This window comes from Macaca nemestrina, chromosome 8, assembly GCF_043159975.1.
Source record: "Macaca nemestrina isolate mMacNem1 chromosome 8, mMacNem.hap1, whole genome shotgun sequence".
Lineage (NCBI taxonomy): Eukaryota > Metazoa > Chordata > Mammalia > Primates > Cercopithecidae > Macaca > Macaca nemestrina.
In genome coordinates, this window is record NC_092132.1 from 131,300,996 (window position 1) to 131,322,080 (window position 21,085).

General features: G+C 45.0%; 1 protein-coding gene across 2 annotated transcripts in view; it reads left to right on the top strand.

Moving 5' to 3' along the window:
• Nucleotides 1–5,430: 5,430 nt before the first annotated feature.
• The window catches only part of LOC105482065 (tumor necrosis factor receptor superfamily member 10D), a 28,715-nt gene continuing 13,060 nt past the window's right edge, over nt 5,431–21,085 (top strand). Inside the window, exons 1-2 of one of the 2 annotated variants that reach the window (XM_071068498.1) lie at nt 5,431–5,792; nt 16,123–16,225. In XM_071068498.1, the coding sequence (XP_070924599.1) occupies nt 5,643–5,792; nt 16,123–16,225 (253 nt within the window). In that variant the 5' untranslated portion in view covers nt 5,431–5,642. The remainder of the gene's footprint in view (nt 5,793–16,122; nt 16,226–21,085) is intronic. The other variant, XM_071068497.1, reaches the window with a different exon arrangement.

Here is a 21,085-nt window from a genome sequence, read left to right on the forward strand (position 1 = left end):
ACTTTGGGAGGCTGAGGCTGGTGGATGACCTGAGGTCAGGAGTTCAAGACCAGCCTGACCAACATGGAGAAACCCTGTCTCTGCCAAAAATGCAAAATTAGCTGGATGTGGTGGCACATGCCTGTAATCCCAGCTACTTGGAAGGCCGAGGCAGGAGAATCGGTTGAACCCGGGAGGTGGAGGTTGCAGTGAGCCAAGATCACGCCATTGCACTCCAGCCTGGGCAACAAGAGAGAAACTCTGTCTCAAAAAAAAAAAAAAAAAAAAAAAATCTCCCAAGAAGAGGCCACTCAGGTTTGTAGGCCTCCATTCCACCTGTCAGGTTCCAAAAGCAGGACAGGTCTCAGCAAATATGGAACTTCCCCCTCTCAGACATCTGAGATAATTGAGCTAAGAGACAATGTCTTCTCTTCCTCTGCGTCTCTTTCTTGGTATTACCGTAATATAAGATTTTCCTCATTACATAAACCATTTATTCATTCTTTCACTTTCAGCTCCTCCTTTTTCTTTTCACTTATATTCAAAGTTTTCCACTTTAAAAGCAATTGTGATGGGCCAGCTTGCTGACAGCAATATTTAGGCAGCAAGCGTATCCCCTCAGTCCACTTCCATTCATACAGGGCAGGGTTACACAGGTGCAGAACTAGTGGGCTATTTTACCAATAGGCAATGTATTAGTCCATGTTGAGTTGCTATAAAGGAATAGCTGAGGCTTGGTAATTTATAAAGAAAACAGGTTTATTTGGCTCATAGTCCTGTAGGCTATACAAGCATGGCACCTGCATCTGCTCAGCTTCTGGTGAGAGCCTCAGGGAGCTTCTAATCATGGAAGAAAGCAAAGGGGAGCCAGCACATCACAGGATGAGAGGGAGCAAGAGACAGACGTGAGAGGTGCCAGACTCCTTTAAGCAACCAGCTCTTGAGTGAACTAATAGAGGAAGGACTCATTCACTACTGTGGGGAGGGCAGTGAGCCATTCATGAAGGTTCTTCCCCCATGACCCAAACACCTTCACCAGGCCCATCTCCAATATGAGATCCTATTTCAATATGAAATTTGGAGGGACACACATCCAAACCATATCAGGCAATGTAGCTGCATATACGGTTAGCCTCTATTTTGGCGGGTGGGGCAAAGCACAACCCACATCCATGAGGTCTATAAGAAAATTGACAGAAAAGTCTAAACACATAGTCTCAGTTTCTGGCTTAGGAGTCGTCGCTGCTTCCAACACTCGTAGTTGTAGCCCCAATCCTGTGGCCACTGCACCAGGTGGCAGGTGGAGAGGAGGGGAGAGTTGAGGTAACGTGGGGAAGAAAGACAAAAATGGCAGTCACTGGCTGGGCACAGTGGCTCACGCTGCCTGTAATCCCACCACTTAAGGGAGACCAAGGCGAGTAGATCACCTGAGGTCATGAGTTTGAGACCAGCCTGACCAACATGGTGAAACCCTGTCTCAGCTAAAAATATCAAAATTAGCTGGGTGAGGTGGCGGGGGCCTGTAGTCTCAGGTGCTTGAGAGGCAGAGGCAGGGGAATCACTTGAACCCGGGAGGCAGAGATTGCAGTGAGCCGAGATCGTGCCATTGCACTACAGCCTGGGCGACAGAGCTAGACTGTGTCTCAAAAAAACCCAACAACAACAAAATGACAGTCATTATACAAGCATCCTCCCCACCCCCTTGTCCCCAGATTCACTAGAAAAATGGAGGAAAGTCCCGTGGGGACATTCCTTTAGCCCACTTGTGTGGAGTAGGGGCACACACCGGTGAAGGCGTGGAAGCTAGCCCTTCATGCTTGTTATCTCCCCCCATTGTAGATAATGTTTCAGTTGACTGTTCTGCTTCCCTATCAAATTATTACTCTAAGGAGGATATCTCTCTGCCCATGGCTAAGCACTATGCACTGAACGGCATGTTTCTTGGTCCAAGGAAGTGCGGCTTAGTGGCCCAAACTAGAATAATACCTTATTTCAGTTCTTTTATATTAATAGCACTTTGGGCATTTGCAGCCTCCACCAGGTAAGCAAAAGACAATCCACCGTCAGTTTCTGTTCCCGTGGAGACTCACCTGTACCCCCCAGGACCCTGCCCTCAGTCTCACTTTCCAAGAATGTTCAGGGCCTCCCCATCAGGGAATCTGCCTCATAACCATAGGCAGTCTGTGTCTCTCCCGCTGGCGGACAGAACAGCGCTTATTGGCGTTATGCGCCTGAGAGACAGCAAGAGGAACGTGTTTCAATTCAGCCCATCTCTGCATCGCTGTGGTTCCCCCATATCCACTTATTTTACTTCGTGGACCCTGGTGACCACCTCAAGGGAGTACACAGGGGTATCTCTTGCTGATTACAGTCACTTTCCAAACCTGAGGGTGGGTTCTACTGACCGCTATGGGCATGTCCTATTTTAATGCACTCCTCAAGTACCCCTAGAGATTTCCATAGGGTCGGGCCCCATATGGACATCCCTTCAATAGGCCAGTTTTCCACTACTCTTGGAAACAATGGAAAATGTAGAGACGAATATCCAAATTTAATACGCTTTATTTAGAAAGCAAGAATTGCAATTCTTGGCATACACAAAGACCAAGTTGTCTTTGGTATGTCCAAAGAACAAAGAGAAGTTTAAAGGTTTTTTTTAAAAGGAGAAATACTAAGTATTTTTTTTTTTTTCCAGAAAGTTCATTGGCGCTGTACAAATCGAAGAAGTGGCATGCTCTGACTGGCGAGTGACTGCAGTGGGTCAAGCTGGTCTTAGAGCAGCAGCAGGTTGTGTCAATAGATATTAGATAAACTATTAATAGGTTCAGCTTACAGCTGCCAGGCTTACAGAAAATTGCAGTTCAGGGGTAATACACTGATTTCTTCCCCATGACCTCTTGACTGTTTTAGTTGGGTATGACAAGAATGACCCAATTTGTGCGATCAACTTTCACATTCTCCTTCCCAACTCTATGACTGGGATGTTGACGACTGTCCATGAGCCAGAAAAAAACCCAAGTACAGGGGCTTTTGCTGCTGTTCAAATCTTCCATCAACGCTAGGAAAACAGCATGCAATCCAACCCACCTAGCCGATTTGCCTTTGCCTTCCTCAATCAGAAGGGTGGCCTTCCAAATAGGATGTTGTCCATTCACCTAGGAATGACAGTCTACAAACTAAGTAGCTCTTGGTCAGTCAGTAAAGAGCTGTGTATAGGGAAGTGTCCAAGTGATCATAGAATCCAACAGCTCCTCACCCAGTTCCAGAGTCAGTCTGAGGGGAACAGAGGCTCCCTGCTCATGAGTGTCTCCTCTTTGCCTTCCTCAGGCACCAGGATCCCATGTCAACCATTTCCATTTTGTAGGCCGGGTGAGGTTGCTCACGCCTGTAATTCCAGCACTTTGGGAGGCCGAGGTCGGTGAATCACAAGGTCAAGAGATCAAGACCATCCTGGCCAACATGATGAAACCTCATCTCTACTAAAAATACAAAAATTAGCCAGGCATGGTGGCACGTGCCTGTAATACCAGCTACTTGGGAGGCTGAGGCAGGAGAATCGCTTGAACCTGGGCGGCGGAGGTTGCAGTGAGCCGAGATCGCACCACTGCACTAAAATACATTTCCATTTTGTAATAGAACTCTTCTGGGACTGCCCTCCCCATTAGAGCTTTTCCAAGATTACTGAAGACATCACGAGTTTTTCAGGTTTCAAGATTACGTCTTTCAGTCACAGGGGGAGCTTCAGTTAGTGTTCCATCGCAAGCTAGTAAATCCCTCTTAAATGGAAACTTTATGATCTAAAGGCCCAGTTCCCGGGAGGTGCTCACAGCCTTTTGCCATTAGCCCTAGTCAGTGTCCCACATAGGGCACAGAGAATGTGTCGTTACCTGCAATCTGGTTTCTAGTCTACACTGTGTGGTTCACCCTCCAGGGCCAAGGGAGCTAAAGTGCTTTAAGGACTTTGCTGCAGGCCCTGATGGCTCTGTGTTAATGCTGTCAGTCTTTCTGAAGTCCCTGTCCTCTCACTTCCTGCACGCAGCACACATTCCTGACCCCACACATTTCTCAGTGCCTGGGGCCTGGCACACATTTCTTTTCTTTTTTTCCCCACAGAGTCTCACTCTGTCACCCAGACTGGAGTGCAGCGGCATAAATCTCGGCTCACTGCAACCGCAACCTCCTGGGTTCAAGCGATTCTTCTCCCTTAGCTTTCAGAGTAGCTGGAATTACAGGTGCCCGCCACCATGCCCAGCTAATTTTTGTATTTTTAATAGAGATGGGGTTTCACCATGTTGGCCAGGCTGGCCTCGAACTCCTGACCTCGTGATCCTACCACCTCAGCCTCCCAAAGTGCTGGGACTACAGGCGTGAGCCACTGCGCCTGGCCCTGGCACACATTTCTGACCCTAGGTCAGTGTCTGGGGCCTGGCAGGTGCTTGGGGTGCTCCATCGCTCAAATCCAAGCCTGTGGAGAGGATGACATTTCATTCCCAGGTTTCTGGTGAGTCAAAAAACCTTCATTTCTATAGTGATACCCTCTTCTACCTACCATGTGCGGGGTCAGGAGCCAACTGACCCCAAGGGTCTAGGAGTTGTGCCATTGACCTGATTGCCTAGGCTCACCAGCTGGCACCCTTCAATACCACACATTGGGTCTGTCCTCACAGAGGCAGTGTGCTTAACTCAATGGGGAGGTAAGTAGCCCAAGGTCAGACAGTTGGACCTGGGTAGACACTAGACTTGGGGACAGGCTTTGGAAGCCACTCCCCTGACTCCCCTGTCTCGATGGGGCCTCAGTACTAGAGCCCTCAAGGTTGGTCAGGGAGTGTTTGTGCCTTGACCATGCAAAGGGTGCCAGGCTGTGGCTAGGGATGCCCCTGGCTTTCCTCTCCCTCCTACCTACTCCTCAGCCTCTGCACGTGCCCGTCATGGCCTCTGCGTCCTTCATTCTGTCCACTCATGTGCTCACTGGGCCCCTCCTTGGTGCCAGGCACCCACTACTGAGGGGTGCCAAGCCCCTGCCAGAGAAGCTTGGTGCTGGGTCACAGCAGCAAGGAGGCTGGAGGCAGTGGCATCAGAGCAGTGGTCAGTGAGGCCGCTGTAGGGGGAGGGAGTGGGAGCAGAAGCTAAGAGTGGACTGAAGTCCTTAAGCCAGGAAGTAGTTCAGGGTTTAACAAGAGGAGAGACAGGCGTCCCGGGGAGGGAGCAGGCTCAGGACAGGCCTCCAGAGCCTCCTCTGAACCTCACTACCCCGACTACAGCAGCGCAGTGGGAAGCACCTCAGCTTCTACCCCTTCTGCTTGCCACAGCCTGGACAGGACCCGGAATCAAACCACAGGCCCCGGGTCACCACTGCCGGCAAGAACTAGTTCCTCTCCGTCCCTGCACCCACGCACACAACCTGGGCCCTCCCGGAGGTACTGGGGGAGGCCGTGCCCCTTTTCTGAGTGCCTGGAAGTGACTACGGGAAGGGAGAACAAGTGACCACGCCTTTTTCCGGGGTATAAAAGCGGAGGTGCGCGCGCCAATTCTGCCAGTGTAGCTGCGGGAACCTTTCCACGCGCACGAGCTACGGGGACCGTTTCCGGACAGTTTCTGATTGAGTTTGGCGCTTTTTACCCAAACTTCAGAGGGGCGAAGAGCCTCTACCCACCTCCCTTCTCATGGGACTTTGCGGACAGAGGGCCCCGACCGCCTCGAGCGCTCGACCAGGGCGCTCTCCAGGAGCCAGGACGGCGTCGGGAACCACACCATGGCTCCCGGACCCCAAGACCCTTAAGTTTGTTTTCGTCATCGTCGCGGTTCTGCTGCCGGTGAGTACCCGCCGCGGTCCCTGGCTGGGGAAGAGCGCACCTGGCGCCGGGAGTGGGCAGAGAGAGAGGGGGACACGGCGGGGACGCTTGGCCCGGGTCGCCTGCGGCGGGGCATGCCCGGGCAGGACGAACCCGTCGTCGGAGTCGGGAAGATTGGGTGGTCCCCTGGCTGGGCAGGAGCGACCCGGCTGCGAGGGAGCAGAGCGCGCGCTCCCCCTGGCTGTCGCGAGAGGCGAGGACCGCACTGAGCTGCCCCAGAGTAAGTTCCAGAATCAACGGAGGGAGGGAGTCAAGATGGAAACTCCGGAGTAAACCTCTGGAAGCCACAGAGCCGTGGCCTCTTTCGTTTGTCCGTTCATTAATAACATTAACCCAGGCCTGGCGTGGTGGCTCATACCTGTAATCCCAGCACGTTGGGAGGCCGAGGCGGGGGGGATTACCTGAGGTCGGGAGTTGGAGACCCGCCTGGCCAACTTGGTGAAACCCCGTCTGTACTAAAAATACGAAAATTAGCCAGACATGGTGGCAGGCGCCTGTAATCCCAGCTACTTGGGAGGCTGAGACAGTAGAATTGCTTGAACCCGGGAGGCAGAGGTTGCAGTGAGCCGAGATTGCACCAATGCACTCCAGCCTGGGCAACAGCAAGACTCTGTCAAAAAAAAAAAAAAAAAAAAAAAAAAAATTAACCCTATGTTTACACTGTTAAACGTGTTCCTTGGAGATCCGTTTAACAAACAGCCGGTGAAAAAGCTTTCCAACGCTTGTGTTTGCAACTTTAATTTCCTCTAGAGCCCTGAAAGTGGCAGGAAGCGGTTAACCAGTGTCTTTCACTGTCACCCGTGTGTTCCCCCTGCATCGCACAGACAGGACCGCGGGCTGGCCCCTTCCTTCAGCATAAAAGGTGTAAAGTTCTCGTTGTGAGTTGGCTTTGGAAACTGAGATTGGTGGTGGGGTGCAGAGTAAGGACTTATTATAAATAAAATGTGCAGACTGCCAGGACTTTCTCAGAGTGATTGACGTTTCTGCCAACAGCACTTTCTAAGGTTCCTTACATAATACCAAAACAAAAGGGGGAGGATAAAACAAGATTATAGGAACTATGAGAGTTTGAATGTTTTCTTTAAACAAATTAATACTAAATTCAGAAAAGCAGTAACATTTTCACCTCTCAAAAATTATACAGCCGACTTCTGCAATAGTTTATAGTGGGTGGACCTACCTGAGGCAGGTAGAAGAATGGCTGTGTTAGGACAGTGGACCTGAAGAGAGAATGCGTGGATGACCAGTGTAGACAAGGCCAGCAACGTGAATCTCAGTTTTGGGAATGTGAACTCTATACATCCCAAAGGAGGCTTTGTTCCCTCCATCAGTCTTGCCTTATCAAATGCATTTCAATGTGCAATCGCTCTTTAAAATTTTGGAGCTAACACAAATCACATTAGATGTTTTATGGCAGTACATTCAGATTGATCTTCCTTTAAATAAGGGTATTTTACTGCATGGGTAAGCCAAAGGTTAATTCACTGTTACTGCCTAGGGGCAGCTTGTTAGATCCTACCCTGACTTTGCCTTTGCTAATTCCAACAATGTTGTACTAAATACCCTTGTATGTATTGTGTGTCCACATATCCATGTGCACCAGCTTATTGGGCAACTCCTTAGAAGTATAATTTTACTTCTACTTCTGTGGGATAAATGATTTCAGAAGTTTCTTTAGATGTTCACAGATTTTGCTCCAAAAGACCATTGAACTCAGCATATACTCACACCTAGTCCACAAATGTGCCTGTGTCCCTACACCCTTGCTACACTTAGCTTTCATTTTTTGCTAGTCTAGGAAGTAAAACGTGATTCATCACATTGCTGTGTACTTTCATTCCTTCATGGTATTAGGAATTTTCAAGGATACAGGAGTTCTTTGGTACTAGGAGTACCAAAGTACCAAATCTACTCCCAGTAGATTACTGGGGGATCCAGATGAGACAGCAGGGGAGGGTGGCAGGGAAGACCGAATTCCCAGCTATGCACCTGGGAAACCATGGTCAGCTGGGGCAATTCCCTGCCACCCACCATGCCTGTGAATGGAGATAAGGTCTCCGTCCTCAGGCTTTCAGGAGGATATCAGATGAGCCTGGAGCTGAGCTCAGTTCCTGACCCCAGGTCCTGGGTCTGTCAACGTTGGACTGGTTCAATCTCCGTGACAGGTGCTTCTACCCCGCCCCTCTCTTTATCAAAGTAGGAATCGAATAGATCCAATGGTTCAGAATCTCAGACTCTGAGGCTCCTCAAGGACTCCTGAGATTGGAGGCTGGGAACAGCTGGGCCCTGCTGTGCTTCCCCTCCAGCTCTGTGACACTGGTGTGGCCCCAGCTCCTGCCTGTAAAGTAAAGAGGAGATAAAGATCTTCAGCAGCCCTGTGTAAACCTCAGAGGGCTGTGTTACCAGGTGTGGGAGGATGAATTACATCCTCAGGGCTGGTGTCAGTCATTTTGGACTCTGGATCCCCAGGGCATATGTCCTCCACCCAGCAGAGGCTGCACCTGCTCCTACCTGCACCTCAGTACCGGCTCCCTGAGCTTAGGGCAGAAACTTTTTAAGACTGGAGTGGAGCACCATGTGGAGGGGCCATCAAGGGACAGAGGAGCCAGAGTTCAAGTGAGGACAGTGATGGCACTGCAGGGCCACAGCCTGGTTTACCTGCCACGCTTCCAGTTGTCCTAGTGGTGGGTGCCTGGCCCGGGTTGGAGTTCTAAGAGTGAGCAGGAAAGGTCTCCATCCAGGTGACTGCAGATGGCTGCTCTCCCAGCCCCTACTGAGAGACCACGGTCCTGGTTCCGGTCCTCTGTCCTGTATCTGGGAGTGGCAGGACAGCGAGGCTCTAGCTTCCAGGTTGGGGATGGGGACAGTGGGGACAGTGCCATGCCCCGAGCCTGTGCTGTTGGGCAGCTGGTGTCCTGCTCTCAGCCAGTGACTGCACATTTTCAGGTAGTGGATTTTCCTAACAACCTGGGGAGATGAGGGTAGATCATTTTCCCTCTTTTACAAATGACAAAATGAGATTCAGGAGCAATGTCTCCAGCGTTTTTGGCCTCACCTTCTGTATAATGGCAGCCATATTTGGGCCTCTGCAGAGCTAGAGTTCTCTGAGCAGCTGCTTCTCTGATCTCTGTCCTGCACTTGGCCTCGGGGAGCTCCTGTGGGTCCTCAGCAGAGTCCACAGGGCTCTTCAGGGTCCCCTCTCTGTGCCACAGCCTGGAGCCTATCCTTAGGCTGTAAGCTGTGCTCACCTCATGGGCTTGGGGGGAAAGTGATTGACCCAGGAAATAGATAGTGAGCCCTTTATTGTCTTTGGAGTCTGCTGGAGCCAGGGAGGATGGACGAACCCCATGTGAAACCTGCTCCCTGGAGCCCACGGTGTGGTGGGTGAGGTGACACCAGGAATCATATAACTAAAGGAGGTACAGTGAGGGAGGCATGAGATCACCACCCTTGCCTGCCCCTCCTCCAGAGATGCCATGCTGGTGCAAGGCCTTAGAATGTGGTATTGTTGGCCTGGAGGATGGTGTTTGGATAGAGTCACCATTGAGTCATAGAGGAAAGCTAAGCTCCCCTTTAAGGGCTTTTTTTTTTTTTTTGGCTGTGCCTGAGAATTAAATAGACATAAGACAGGTACACAGGATAAAAGCACATACTACTTTTTTTTTCTTGAGATGGAGTCTTGCTCTGTCGCCCATGGTGGAGTAACAGTGGTGTAATCTCAGCTCATTGCAACCTCTACCTCCCAGATTCAAGCAATTCTCCTGCTTCAGCCTCCTGAGTAGCTGGGATTACAGGTGCCCACCCTCGCACCTGGCTAGTTTTTGTATTTTTCGTAGAGATGAGGTTTTGCCATGTTGGCCAGGCTGGTCTCAAACTCCTGAGCTCAGGTGATCCACCCGCCTTGGCCTCCCGAAATGCTGGGATTATAGGCATGAGCCACTATGCCCGGCCAACACACACATTTATTTAATGCAAGTTTTACCTGGTGCAGAAGATGCAGTGAGAGTCAGTTACTTATGTACTGAATTAGACCAAGTAACTTGTGAAGAAGCAAGTAAATATGTGGAAGCTAAAAAGATGAGTGGTTCTATTCTAACAAGGTCTGCACAGTACTCTCTTGGCCTTGACTTCTATCCTTAAAAATAAGGAGATTTCTTGGGGGAACCGCCCCCAATATTTCAACGTAGGTTCTTCCTATTTTCCCTAAGTGTCAGTCGGTCTGAGAAATAAAGAGAAAGTGTACAAGGAGAGGAATTTTACAGATGGGCCTCCGGGGGTGACATCACATATCAGCAAGTCCATGATGCCCCTGAGCCACAAAACTAGCAAGTTTTTATTAGGGATTTCAAAAGGGGAGGGGGTGTACAAACAGGGAGTAGGTCACAAAGATCACATACTTTAAAGGGGCAAAGAAGCAGAGCAAAGATCACATGCTTCTGAGGAAACAGGACAAGGCAAAATCAGAAACTCCTGATAAGCGTCTCTGTTCAGCGGTATATGTATTGTCTTGATAAACATCTTAAACAACAGAAAATAGGGTTCGAGAGCAGAGAACCGGTCTGACCTCAAATTTACCAGGGCTGGTGTGTCCCAATCCTAGTAAGCCTGAGGGTACTGCAGGAGACCAAGGCATATCTCAGTCCTTATCTCAACCACGTAGGACACTCCCAGAGCAGCCGTATATAGACCTCCCTCCAGGAATGCAGTTCTTTACCTAGGGTCTTAATATTATATTCCTTGCTAGGAAAAGAATTTAGCGATATCTCTCCTACTTGCACATCCGTTTATAGGCTCTCTGCAAGAAGAAAAATATGACTCTATTCTGCCCGACCCCACAGGCAGTCAGACCTTGAGGTTGTCTTCCCTTGTTCCCTAAAATCGCTGTTATTCTGTTCTTTTTCAAGGTGCACTGATTTCATATGGTTCAAAAACGTGTATTTTACTATCAATTTGTACAGTTAGATACACTTATAGTGGTCCTGAGGTGACGTACATCCTCAGTTTATGAAGACAACAGGATTAAGAGATTAAAGTAAGACAGGTGTAAGAAACTATAAAAGTATTAATTTTGAGAACTGATAAATGTCCATATTAAAATGAAATCTTTGCAATTTACATTCAGAGATTGTAGTAAAGACAGATGTAAGAAATTATAAAAGTGTTAATTTTGAAAACTGATATATGTCCATGAAATCTTCACAATTTATGTTGCTCTGCTGCGACTCCAGCCAGTCCCTCCGTTCGGGGTCCCTGACTTCCCGCAACAGAGATTGTCCTATGTTTCCCTGGGGACTTTCATCTCCTGCTTTTAGGAAACACAAAAGAGGTCAAAGCATGTTCTTGCACCTGATGTTTTTCAATAGCCTTTAATTCATAATAGTTAATGGGTCAGGGTGGGTGGGCAGGGTGTGATGGCTCATATCTGTAGTCCTGCCAAGGTGGGTGGATCACTTGAGCCCAGGAGTTCAAGACTAGCCTGGGAAACATAGCAAAATGGTGTCTCAAAAACAAAAACCAAAATAAAACAAAACAAAACAAAAAACCACACACACACAGAAAATCATGTCGTGTGAAGGAACCTAAGCAGAATGCATACCATTTGATTCCTCGTCTTATTAAAATGCAACTAATGTATTGTGACAAAAAGCAGAAGAAGTGTTGTTGGGGACATAGGAGCAAAGCGGAGGAGAGGATTACAGTGAAAAATGCAGAAACACTGCAGGACGGTAGACTTGTCATTATCTTGTAATGGCGGTAGTTCCACAGTGTATACATACATCCCAATCTACCAAACTACATGCTTCAAAAATATACACTTTGTTTCGTATCCATTATACCTCAATAAATCTATTTTTTAAAAACCTTCAATAGAATATAAACACTTGAATGTATACTGTATTCCCTGTAGCACTTACACATAGATCATGAAAATATGTTGCATAAGAAGTCAGTATCCAGTTAAAATGGAATTCTAAAAGGTAATTAACATTAAAATATGCAGGGGAAAAAGGAGTAAAATTATACTAGACAATCATAGTTTTTTGGTTTTTTTTTCCGGAGAGGGAGTGTCGCTCTGTCGCCCAGGCTGGAGTGCAGCGGCGCAATCTTGGCTCATTGCAAGCTCCGCCTCCCAGATTCACGCCATTCTCCTGCCTCAGCCTCCCGAGTAGCTGGGACTACAGGCGCCCGCCACCATGCCCGGCTAATTTTTTTTGTATTTTTTTAGTAGAGACGGGGTTTCACCGTGTTAGCCAGGATGGTCTCGATCTCCTGACCTCATGATCCACCCACCTTGGCCTCCCAAAGTGCTGGGATTACAAGTGTGAGTCACCGTGCCCAGCCTAGACAACCATAGTTTAAATGGTAAACTTATAGGTCTATTTCGACTATCAATTATTGCACTAACTGTAAATCCACTGGACACTACAGTCAAAGGTAGAAAGAGTTTGAAGGGCTGAAAAAACAAGACTCCGCTATATCTTGTCTATACGAGCTGGGACTTAAAAGGAAGACACAGATGCTGTCTGTTGAAAGTAAATAGATGGAAACAGATACACTATGCAGAGTGTAAGGCCAAGAAAACTGCCATGGCTATCTCAGTATCAGAGGAAGGTGATTTTGTTAGCAGTGGACGAGATCTGAGTTACCTTACGTTGAAGGTGGCCAATCCTTATGGTTCCACAGCAATTTCAGCTCTTCACCTCCTGAGAAGAAAGAATAGGACTGAGGTGCATGAGGCAGAAGGAGAGATGGAGGCAAGTTTCAGAGCAGAGTGAAAGTTCATTAAAAAGCTTTAGAACAGGAAGGAAAGGAAAGAAGGGAAAGAGAAGGAAAGTACAACTTGGAAGTTGGCCAAGCAGGTGACTTGAGAAACAGTGTGCAGCCCGCCTGCCTGAGTTGGGGTTTTATGGGTTGGCATACTTCCAGGATCTTGCCTTCTCCCCACTCCTGAAATCTTATTGGGAAACTACTGATCAGTTTCAGGTGTTTTCTATGTATTGGGAGACTGCTTTTTTCTGGCATCGGCTATAACCAGTTTTTCGTTTATTTTATTTTTTTTTTTGAGAAGGAGTCTCCCTCTGTCACCCAGGCTGGAGTGCAGTGGCGCCATCTCCGCTCACTGCAAGCTCCGCCTCCCGAGTTCACGCCATTCTCCTGCCTGAGCCTGTCGAGTAGCTGGGACTACAGGTGCCCCCCACCACGCCCGGCTAATTTTTTGTATTTTTAGTAGAGATGAAGTTTCACTATGTTAGCCAGGATTGTCTGGATCTCCTGACCTTGTGATCCCCCCGCCGTGGCCTCCCAAAGTGCTGGGATTACAGGTGTGAGCCACCACGCCCGGCTGTAACCAATGATTACTTTAGAGATACAGTTATCAACCACCTGATGGTCGCCCAACCCTACTGGTGTCAGAAGCTGGAGAGGCCTCCTGCCCTGCTCATACCTGACTAGCTACCTACTGTAACAATTTTAGGACATAGAATATTATGGGAGCTCAAAAGGGACCTTTTGTAGTTAAAAAGGTTAATTCTTCAAGGAGTGTAATAATAATCACAAATTGTATATGCCTAGTAATACAGCTTCAAAACACATAACACAAAAATAGAATGAAAAGGAGATTAGATCAGCTGTTTCTCTGCACTTGGTAGCACGATCAGATAAAAACGCCAGTAAAGAGGCAAGCGACCTGCACACTGTGAACCACCTTGATTTAACTGACATTTAAAGAGCAAGAGTGGAACATCCACTGAACACTCATTCCTTTCTATGCTCATGATACGTTCACCAAGATAGACCGGGTTCTGGGCTATAAAACACACGATACGATCTCTACACTTAATGAAACGAAACTGGAAATCAGTAACAGTCCGTAGAGAATTCTAAAATTTGGTTATTGAAAATACACTTCTAAAAAATCTGTGGTTCATAGAAGAAATCAAAAGGGAAGGTAAAATGTTACAAAATAAATAATAATAACAATATAACTTCAAAACTGGTGGGAAATGGCTAACAGTGCTCGGGGTGAAATAATACAGCTTTCAATGTTTCTACTAAAGAATTGGGAGTTGGGGAGATGGGGAGTTACTATCGAAGGGTATGCAGTTCCTTTGTGGAGTGATAAAAATATTCTAAGATTGATTATAGCGATGATTGCATAGCTATGAGTATATTAAAAACTACTGAAATGTAGACATTAAATGGGTGAATTATATGAATCATCATAATTACTAATTATGTGAATTGTGTCTCATTAAAGCTGTCAAAAAATGTGAAATGTATGGCCTGCAGATCTACATTAATCAATCATAAAATATAAGCATAAATTTAAACCAAACAAAGTAACAAGGAGGAACATAAATCAAGGAAATAGAATACAGACCACAAAAAGAACTGACAAAACGGACCGTGTGTGGTGGCTTGCGCCTGTAATCCCAGTACTTTGGGAGGCCCAGGCAGGCAGAACGCTTGAGCTCAGGAGTTGGACCAGCCTGGGCAACGTGGTGAAACCCCAGCTGTACAAAATACACAAATATTCGCCAGGCGTTGGGGCACACTCCTGTCTGTGGTCCCTGTCACCTGGGGACTGCGGTCGAAGGACCACTTGAGCGCGGGAGGCAGAGGTTGTAGTGAGCAGAGACTGCACTCCAACCTGGATGACAGAGAGAGACCCTGTCTCCAAAAAAAAAAGAATTGACAAAATGCAAAAGTTGGTCTTCAGAAGGAGTAAGAGTGTGAGAGCAGAGAACGGAGACAGACATCGCCTGAACCTAGAGGGACCGCAGCCCGAGAAGGAAGGATTTGAGAAACGTGCCTTAGCTTCGCCATCACCAACTACTAGACAGGCTTTGATGTGGAAGAAAGCTACATTTTGTCTTGTTTAGATCCAGGCAGTTGAACAGAGCCCAGCACAAGTAGCTTTTATTGTAACCACTTTGTTTTTACTCAGGAGCAAGATTATATTAAATTTAATTAAATGTAAGTCTACAATTAAATTAATTTTGTACTTTAAAACACTCCCAACTTAAAAGTTACAAAAACTATACACAAAAATTTGAAAAATAGCTGTTGGCATGATGAAAGCTATTATTGAATTATTTAGTGTATACTTTCTAAAAGCAAGGAAATTAACATCAACACGTTACCACTATCTAATCAGCAGACTCTGTTCTGATTCTCCAGTTGTCTTCTTGTTGTCATTTATAACACACAGATCATGGCCAGAATCCCTGAATTGCTGTTTCATCTTTTTCTGTAACTCTTTGATATTTACTGGGAACAGCTTGTCAAAGTCCCTTATAAAGTAGAAATTACTTAATGTTTGATGCTATATCCTGACTTTCTTTAAGGTTATATTATAACCCTCATTTATAAAACTGTGTATCTGTGTGTGTGTGTGTGTGTGTGTGTGTGTGTGTGTGTGTGTGGCAGAGAGAGAGAGAGACAGAATTCACCCACTAGGTCAATTAAACACTTGGTCAAACTAAATATGTTAGATGCTATTTCGGCTTGAAGGGGTTATATGTGTTTTTTGTATTCTGTTTGTTTTTGAGATGGAGTCTCACTCTGTTGCCCAGGCTAGAGTGCAGTGGCGTGATCTGGGCTCAGAGCAACCTCCGCCTCCCAGATTCTGGAGGATGCTGAGGCATCCCAAGTAGCTGGGACTACAGGCACCCGCCACCACATGCGGCTAATTTTTTGTATTTTTAATAGAGATGGGGTTTCACTGTGTTAGCTAGGATGGTCTCGATCTCCTGACCTCGCGATCCGCCCCCCACAGCCTCCCAAAGTGCTGTGATTACAGGCGTGAACCACCGCACCTGGCCTTTTATATTCTTATAAAATCTTTTCTTGCCAACCACCGTGGTGTGTTCCTGTTATCCACATTACTCGGGAGACTGAGGCAGGAGGATCACTTGAGGCCAGAAGTTCCAGGCTGTAGTGGACTATGATCACACCTGTGACTAGCCACTGCATTCTAGCCTGGGCAACATAGCAAGACTCTATCAAAAAAATAAAAAATAAAAATAACTCTTCTGCTCACATTTTCTGAGGTAAAGATATTTTATGTTATAATATGAGAAAAGGACACAGATGTGTTTTTCTTTATAGAAAATAGCTGCCCTAGCAGGCCAAGGAACAAACACGGATGCAAAAGAATGAAAGTTTGGAGCTGGAAAGAAGCCCAAGCTCTGATGAGTTTTGTCACTTGGGGTGAAGGGAATATGAGACGGATCCTGGGAGAGGTAAGGTCTGGAAACCACTCATGCCCATCTCTGCCTTGTCCCCATAGGTCCAAGTTGACTCTGCCACCATCTCCCGGAAGGATGAAGTTCCCCTGCCGCCAGTGGCCTCAAAGCAACAGAGGCGCAGCCTTGAGGCGGAGTGTCCAGCAGGTGCACTCTTATTTTTAAAAATCAGTTTATTTTTAATTGACAGATAAACATTGTATATATTTATGGTGTACACCATGATGTTTTGAAGTATGCATTGTGGAATGGCTAAATCAAGCTAATTCACATACTTATCGTGTATTTGTGGTAAGAACACTTAAAAATCTACTCAGCAATTTTCAGCTGTACGGATACAGAGCCCTGGGATAAGCCCTCTTTGCCCTCCTCATCTGTGGGTTCTGTAGCCATCCTCATCTGTGGGTTTCGCATTCGTGGCTGCAACCAACACAGATCAAAAATATGTGGAAAAAATAATGGAAATGATAACACGACAATAAAAGTAGATAAAAAGAAATGCAGTATAGCACTTATTTACATAGCATGTCTATTGCATTAGGTATTACAAGGAACCTTGAAATGATTTAAAGCGTATGTGCCTGGGGTATATGCAATACTATCCCAATTTATATCAGGAACTTGAGTAAGTGCAGACTTTGTTCCATGGAATATATTCCCTGTGAATAGAAGGCAGGACTGTACAACACATCGTTTTAGTAACTGTAGTCAACATGTCACACAATACATCTCTTGAATTTATTTCCCCCTATCTCACTGAAATTTTGTGTCCTTTGACCAACAGATCTCCAACCCACCATCCAAATGCGACCCTGGTAATCACCATTCTACTCTCTACCTCTATGAGATTAACTTTTAAGATTCCACATATGTGAGATCATAGGGTGTTTGTCTTTCTGTGCCTGGCTTATTTCACTTAGCATAGTATCTCCAGGTTCATCTATGCTGTCAGAAATCACAGAATTTCCTTCTTTGTTAAAGTTGAATAGTATTCCATTGTGTCTGTGTACTACATTTTCTGTACCTTTTCATCATCGATGGACACTTAGGTTGATTAAATATCTTGACCATTGTAAATAATGCTCCAGTGCACATGGGAGGGAAGATACCTCTTCAACATACTGATGTCATTTCCTTTGGATGTACGCCCGATAGTGGCATTACTAGATCACATAGTTGTTCTATGTTTTGTTTTTTGAGGAACCTCCATACTGTTTTCCACAATGGATGTACTAATTTCCATTCCCACCAACAGTGTACCAGCGTTCCTTTTTCTCCCCATTGTCATCAACACTTGTTATCTTTTGTCTTTTGGATAATAGCCATTTTTACAGGTGTAAAGTGATATTTCATTGTGGTTTTGATTTGCATTTCCCTGATTAGTGATGTTGAGCATTTTTTTCATATACCTGTTGGCCACTTCTGTGTCGTCTTTTGAGAAGTGTCTATTCAGGTCCCTTGCCCACGCATCCATTTTAATTGGATGATTTGATTGCATGCTATTGAGATGCTTGAGTTCTGTGTATTTTGGATATTAACCAAAATCTTGGATCTTTTGGATATCCATCTCTCATCCTGTAGGTTGTCTCTTCACTCTGTTCATTGTTTCCTTTGTTGTGCAAAACCTTTCTAGTCTGATATAATCTCATCTGTCTATTTTTGCTTTTGTTGCCTGTGTGTTTGGGGTCATAGCCAAGAAATCATTGCCCACACCAATGTTGTGAAGATTTTCCCCTATGTTTTCTTGTAGTAGTTTTACAATTTCAGGGCTTAGGTTTAATCTTTAGTCCATGTTGAGTTGATTTTTACATATGATGTGAGATAAGGATCTTATTTCATTCTTCTGCATGTCAATATCTACTTTCCTCAACACCATTTATTGAAGAGGCTGTCCTTTCCCCATTTTGTGTTCTTGGTATCTTTGTCACAATCAGTTGACTGTAAATACATTGATTTATGTCTGGGTTCACTATTTCATTCCATCAGTTTTATCTTCGTTTATGCCATTACTATTCAGTTTTGATTACTATACCTTTGTAATATATTTTAAAATCAGTATGATGCCTCCATCTTTGTTCTTTTTGTTTGTTTTGCTTAAGATCACTGTGGTTATTTGAGGTCTTTTGTGGTCCCGTACACATTTTAGAATTGTTTCCTCTATTTTGGTAAAAAAAGTCATTGGAATTTTAATAGGCATTGCATTAAATCTGTAGGTCACTTTGGGTCATATGGACAATTAAGCAATATTGAGTTTTCTAATCCATGAATGTGTACTGTCTTTCCGTTTATTTTTGTTACTTTCCATGTCTTTCATCAATATTTTACAGTTTTCAGATCTTTCACCTCTGTCATAAATTTATTTAAAAGAGTTGCTGCCTTGACATCCATTTTTAGGCCCCATATAAGTTGTTTAAAACCCAATCATACCACAGCATCTTTTGCCCAATTAATAATTCCTTTCCCTCTTCAATTGTTTTTGATCTAGCACATTTGTTCTTCATCTCCCTGACCCCAAATCCAACACATCCCACAGCAACTGACTACAATAAAACCCAATGGTTCACACCAGAGCAGTGTGAACCTTCTTTGCAGGTGTTGTCTTCCACAATCCCTGTGGGAAAGCCTAGGGTATAATGCCCATGGATCTTTATAAAGGTGTAGTCCCATGGGTCCTCTTTCTCTGTCTCTTGCTCCCCACACACCGGGTTGTGTCCTTGGACTGGATGGCTCCCCACTTCCCATAAGTGCTGCAAAGTGTGCTATCCTCTTCTCTGGAGTCTGTAAGTAATATAGCACTTCTGTGTTTCCTGTGTTTTGTTGTGTTGCTTCCTCTGTGTTTTCCCTAACTGACACATCTGAACCTAACATCTTTCTCCATCTTGGCTCTCTTAAAGAGTCGCTATCTCCTAAAGAGTAGAGATAACTTAAAACTGGACTTAGGTCAGACAAGAACCATAAGGTCTTCTGCTAGTAAAAGTAATTGTCTTGTGGAAGGGACACCCACAAGATGAACACCTAAATAGGCATTAGACGGTCCACCAGGATAAATAAGTTTTCTGTGAACATCCGTGATGAAATCTCCTGGATCCCCCCTCCAAGGTAAGGCTAGAGTTTATAGCCACTCTACAGAGAGAAACCTCAAGACCAAATTAGAAAAAAATACAGTTACCACCTTGGTTGAATTTATTCCTAAGCATTTTTTGTGGCTATTATAAATGGGATTTTTCAGATAGTTTCTTGTTAGTGTATAAAAACACTATTGAATTTGTAAGTTGAGTTCATGTCTAACTTTATTTTATACTGATAACAATTTATCTTTGGTCTCATAAAAAAACTTGACACTTTTTCTTTCCCTGTCTTAGTTTTTGATGTCATTATTTACATCTTTTTATGTTGTATATTCCTTAACAAATTGTATTAACTATCATTTTAAAAAATACTTTTGTCTTTTAACTTTTATACTAATGATACAAGTAATTTGTACACTATTATGATTGTATTAGAATATTCTGAATTTCATATTTTCTAGTTTCGTATTTTCACATAGTTTGGTGTATCCAGTTAGTGTTCTGTTCTTTCAGATTGAATAACTCTCTTCAGCATTTCTTGTAAGGCAAGAATTTATGTATTTCGTGTAAGGCAAGAAATGCTAAAGATGAACTCCAATGGTTTTTTTGTTTGTTTGTTTGTTTGTGTGATAAAGCCTTTACTGCTCTTCATTTCTAAAGAACAGGCTTGCCAGGTACAGTATTCTTGGTTGGCAAGGGTTTTTTCCTTTCTGTACTTTGTGTAATTCCACTCTCTCCTGGCCTGTGGGTTTTCTGCTGAGAAGCCTTCAATAGTTGTATAAGGTTTCCTTTGTGTACATTGCTTTTCTCTTGCTGGTTTCAAAATTCTATTTGCCTTTGATTTTTGGAATTTGTTTAAGATATGTCTTGGTGAAGATCTCTTCATGTTTAATCTGTTTGGGGTTTTTTGGACTTCATGAATGTGGATATCCATTTCCATCCTGATTTGGGACATTTCCTTTAATTATTTCTTTAATTGCACATTCTGTTCCTTTCACTTTCTCTGATGCTCCTTGGACTACCATAATGCATGTAGTGTTTTTATTCACGGTAACCGTTGGTACTGTTGGCTTTCTTCCCTCTTTTTCATTCTTTTATTTTTTTTTTTCTTTCTGTGACTTGGTAATTTCAAACAATCTGTTTTCAAGCTCACTGAGTCTTTCTTCCAATTAGTCAACTCTGCTGTTGACATTCTCTGGAATTTTTTAGTTCAGATATTGTGTTGTTTAATTTTAGAATTTCTGCTTGGTTCTTTATGTTGTCTGTATATATTAAACCACTCATTTTGTTCATGTATTGTTTTTCTGACATGACTTAGTTGTCTATCTGTATTCTCTAGTAGCTGACTGAGCTTCTTTAAGATGAGTATTTTCAATTCTTTGTCAGGCTGTTGTAAATGTCTGTTTGTTTCGGGTTGGTTACTTGTGCTTCATTTTGTTTCCTTGGTGCTGTCATGATTCCCTGATTGCTCATGAGCCTGAGGCAATGTGTGGGAATGTGCTCTTTGAAGAAGCAGGGACTTATTCCAGTATTTACAGACTGGCTTTGTCAGGGAACGCCCTTCACCAATCAGCCTGTACACAGATTCTGGGCAGGCCATGTGGTGTCGTTCAAAGGTGGTCAGAGCCTGTATCCAGAGAGGTGACCTGAGGCCTGGTTCCATGGGGGCTGAACTGGCACTGGAGTAGGCCTTGTACTTGGGTCTGCAGATGTCAGCCAGGTGCTGTGATGGGCCTCATCCTTGGGTCCACAGGGAAGGGCCTGGAGCCTGAGTTCATGGGGACTGACGTGGCACTAGGGCAGACCTGGAAGCTGAATCTGTGGAGTTGGGTCAGGATCCTGGGTCTGTAGTGCTAGCCCGAAGGCGCAAGCTAAGACTGATATCTTAGCTTATCCTGCCCTTATCTCTATGTGCTTCTAGACTTCTGTTTCCTACACT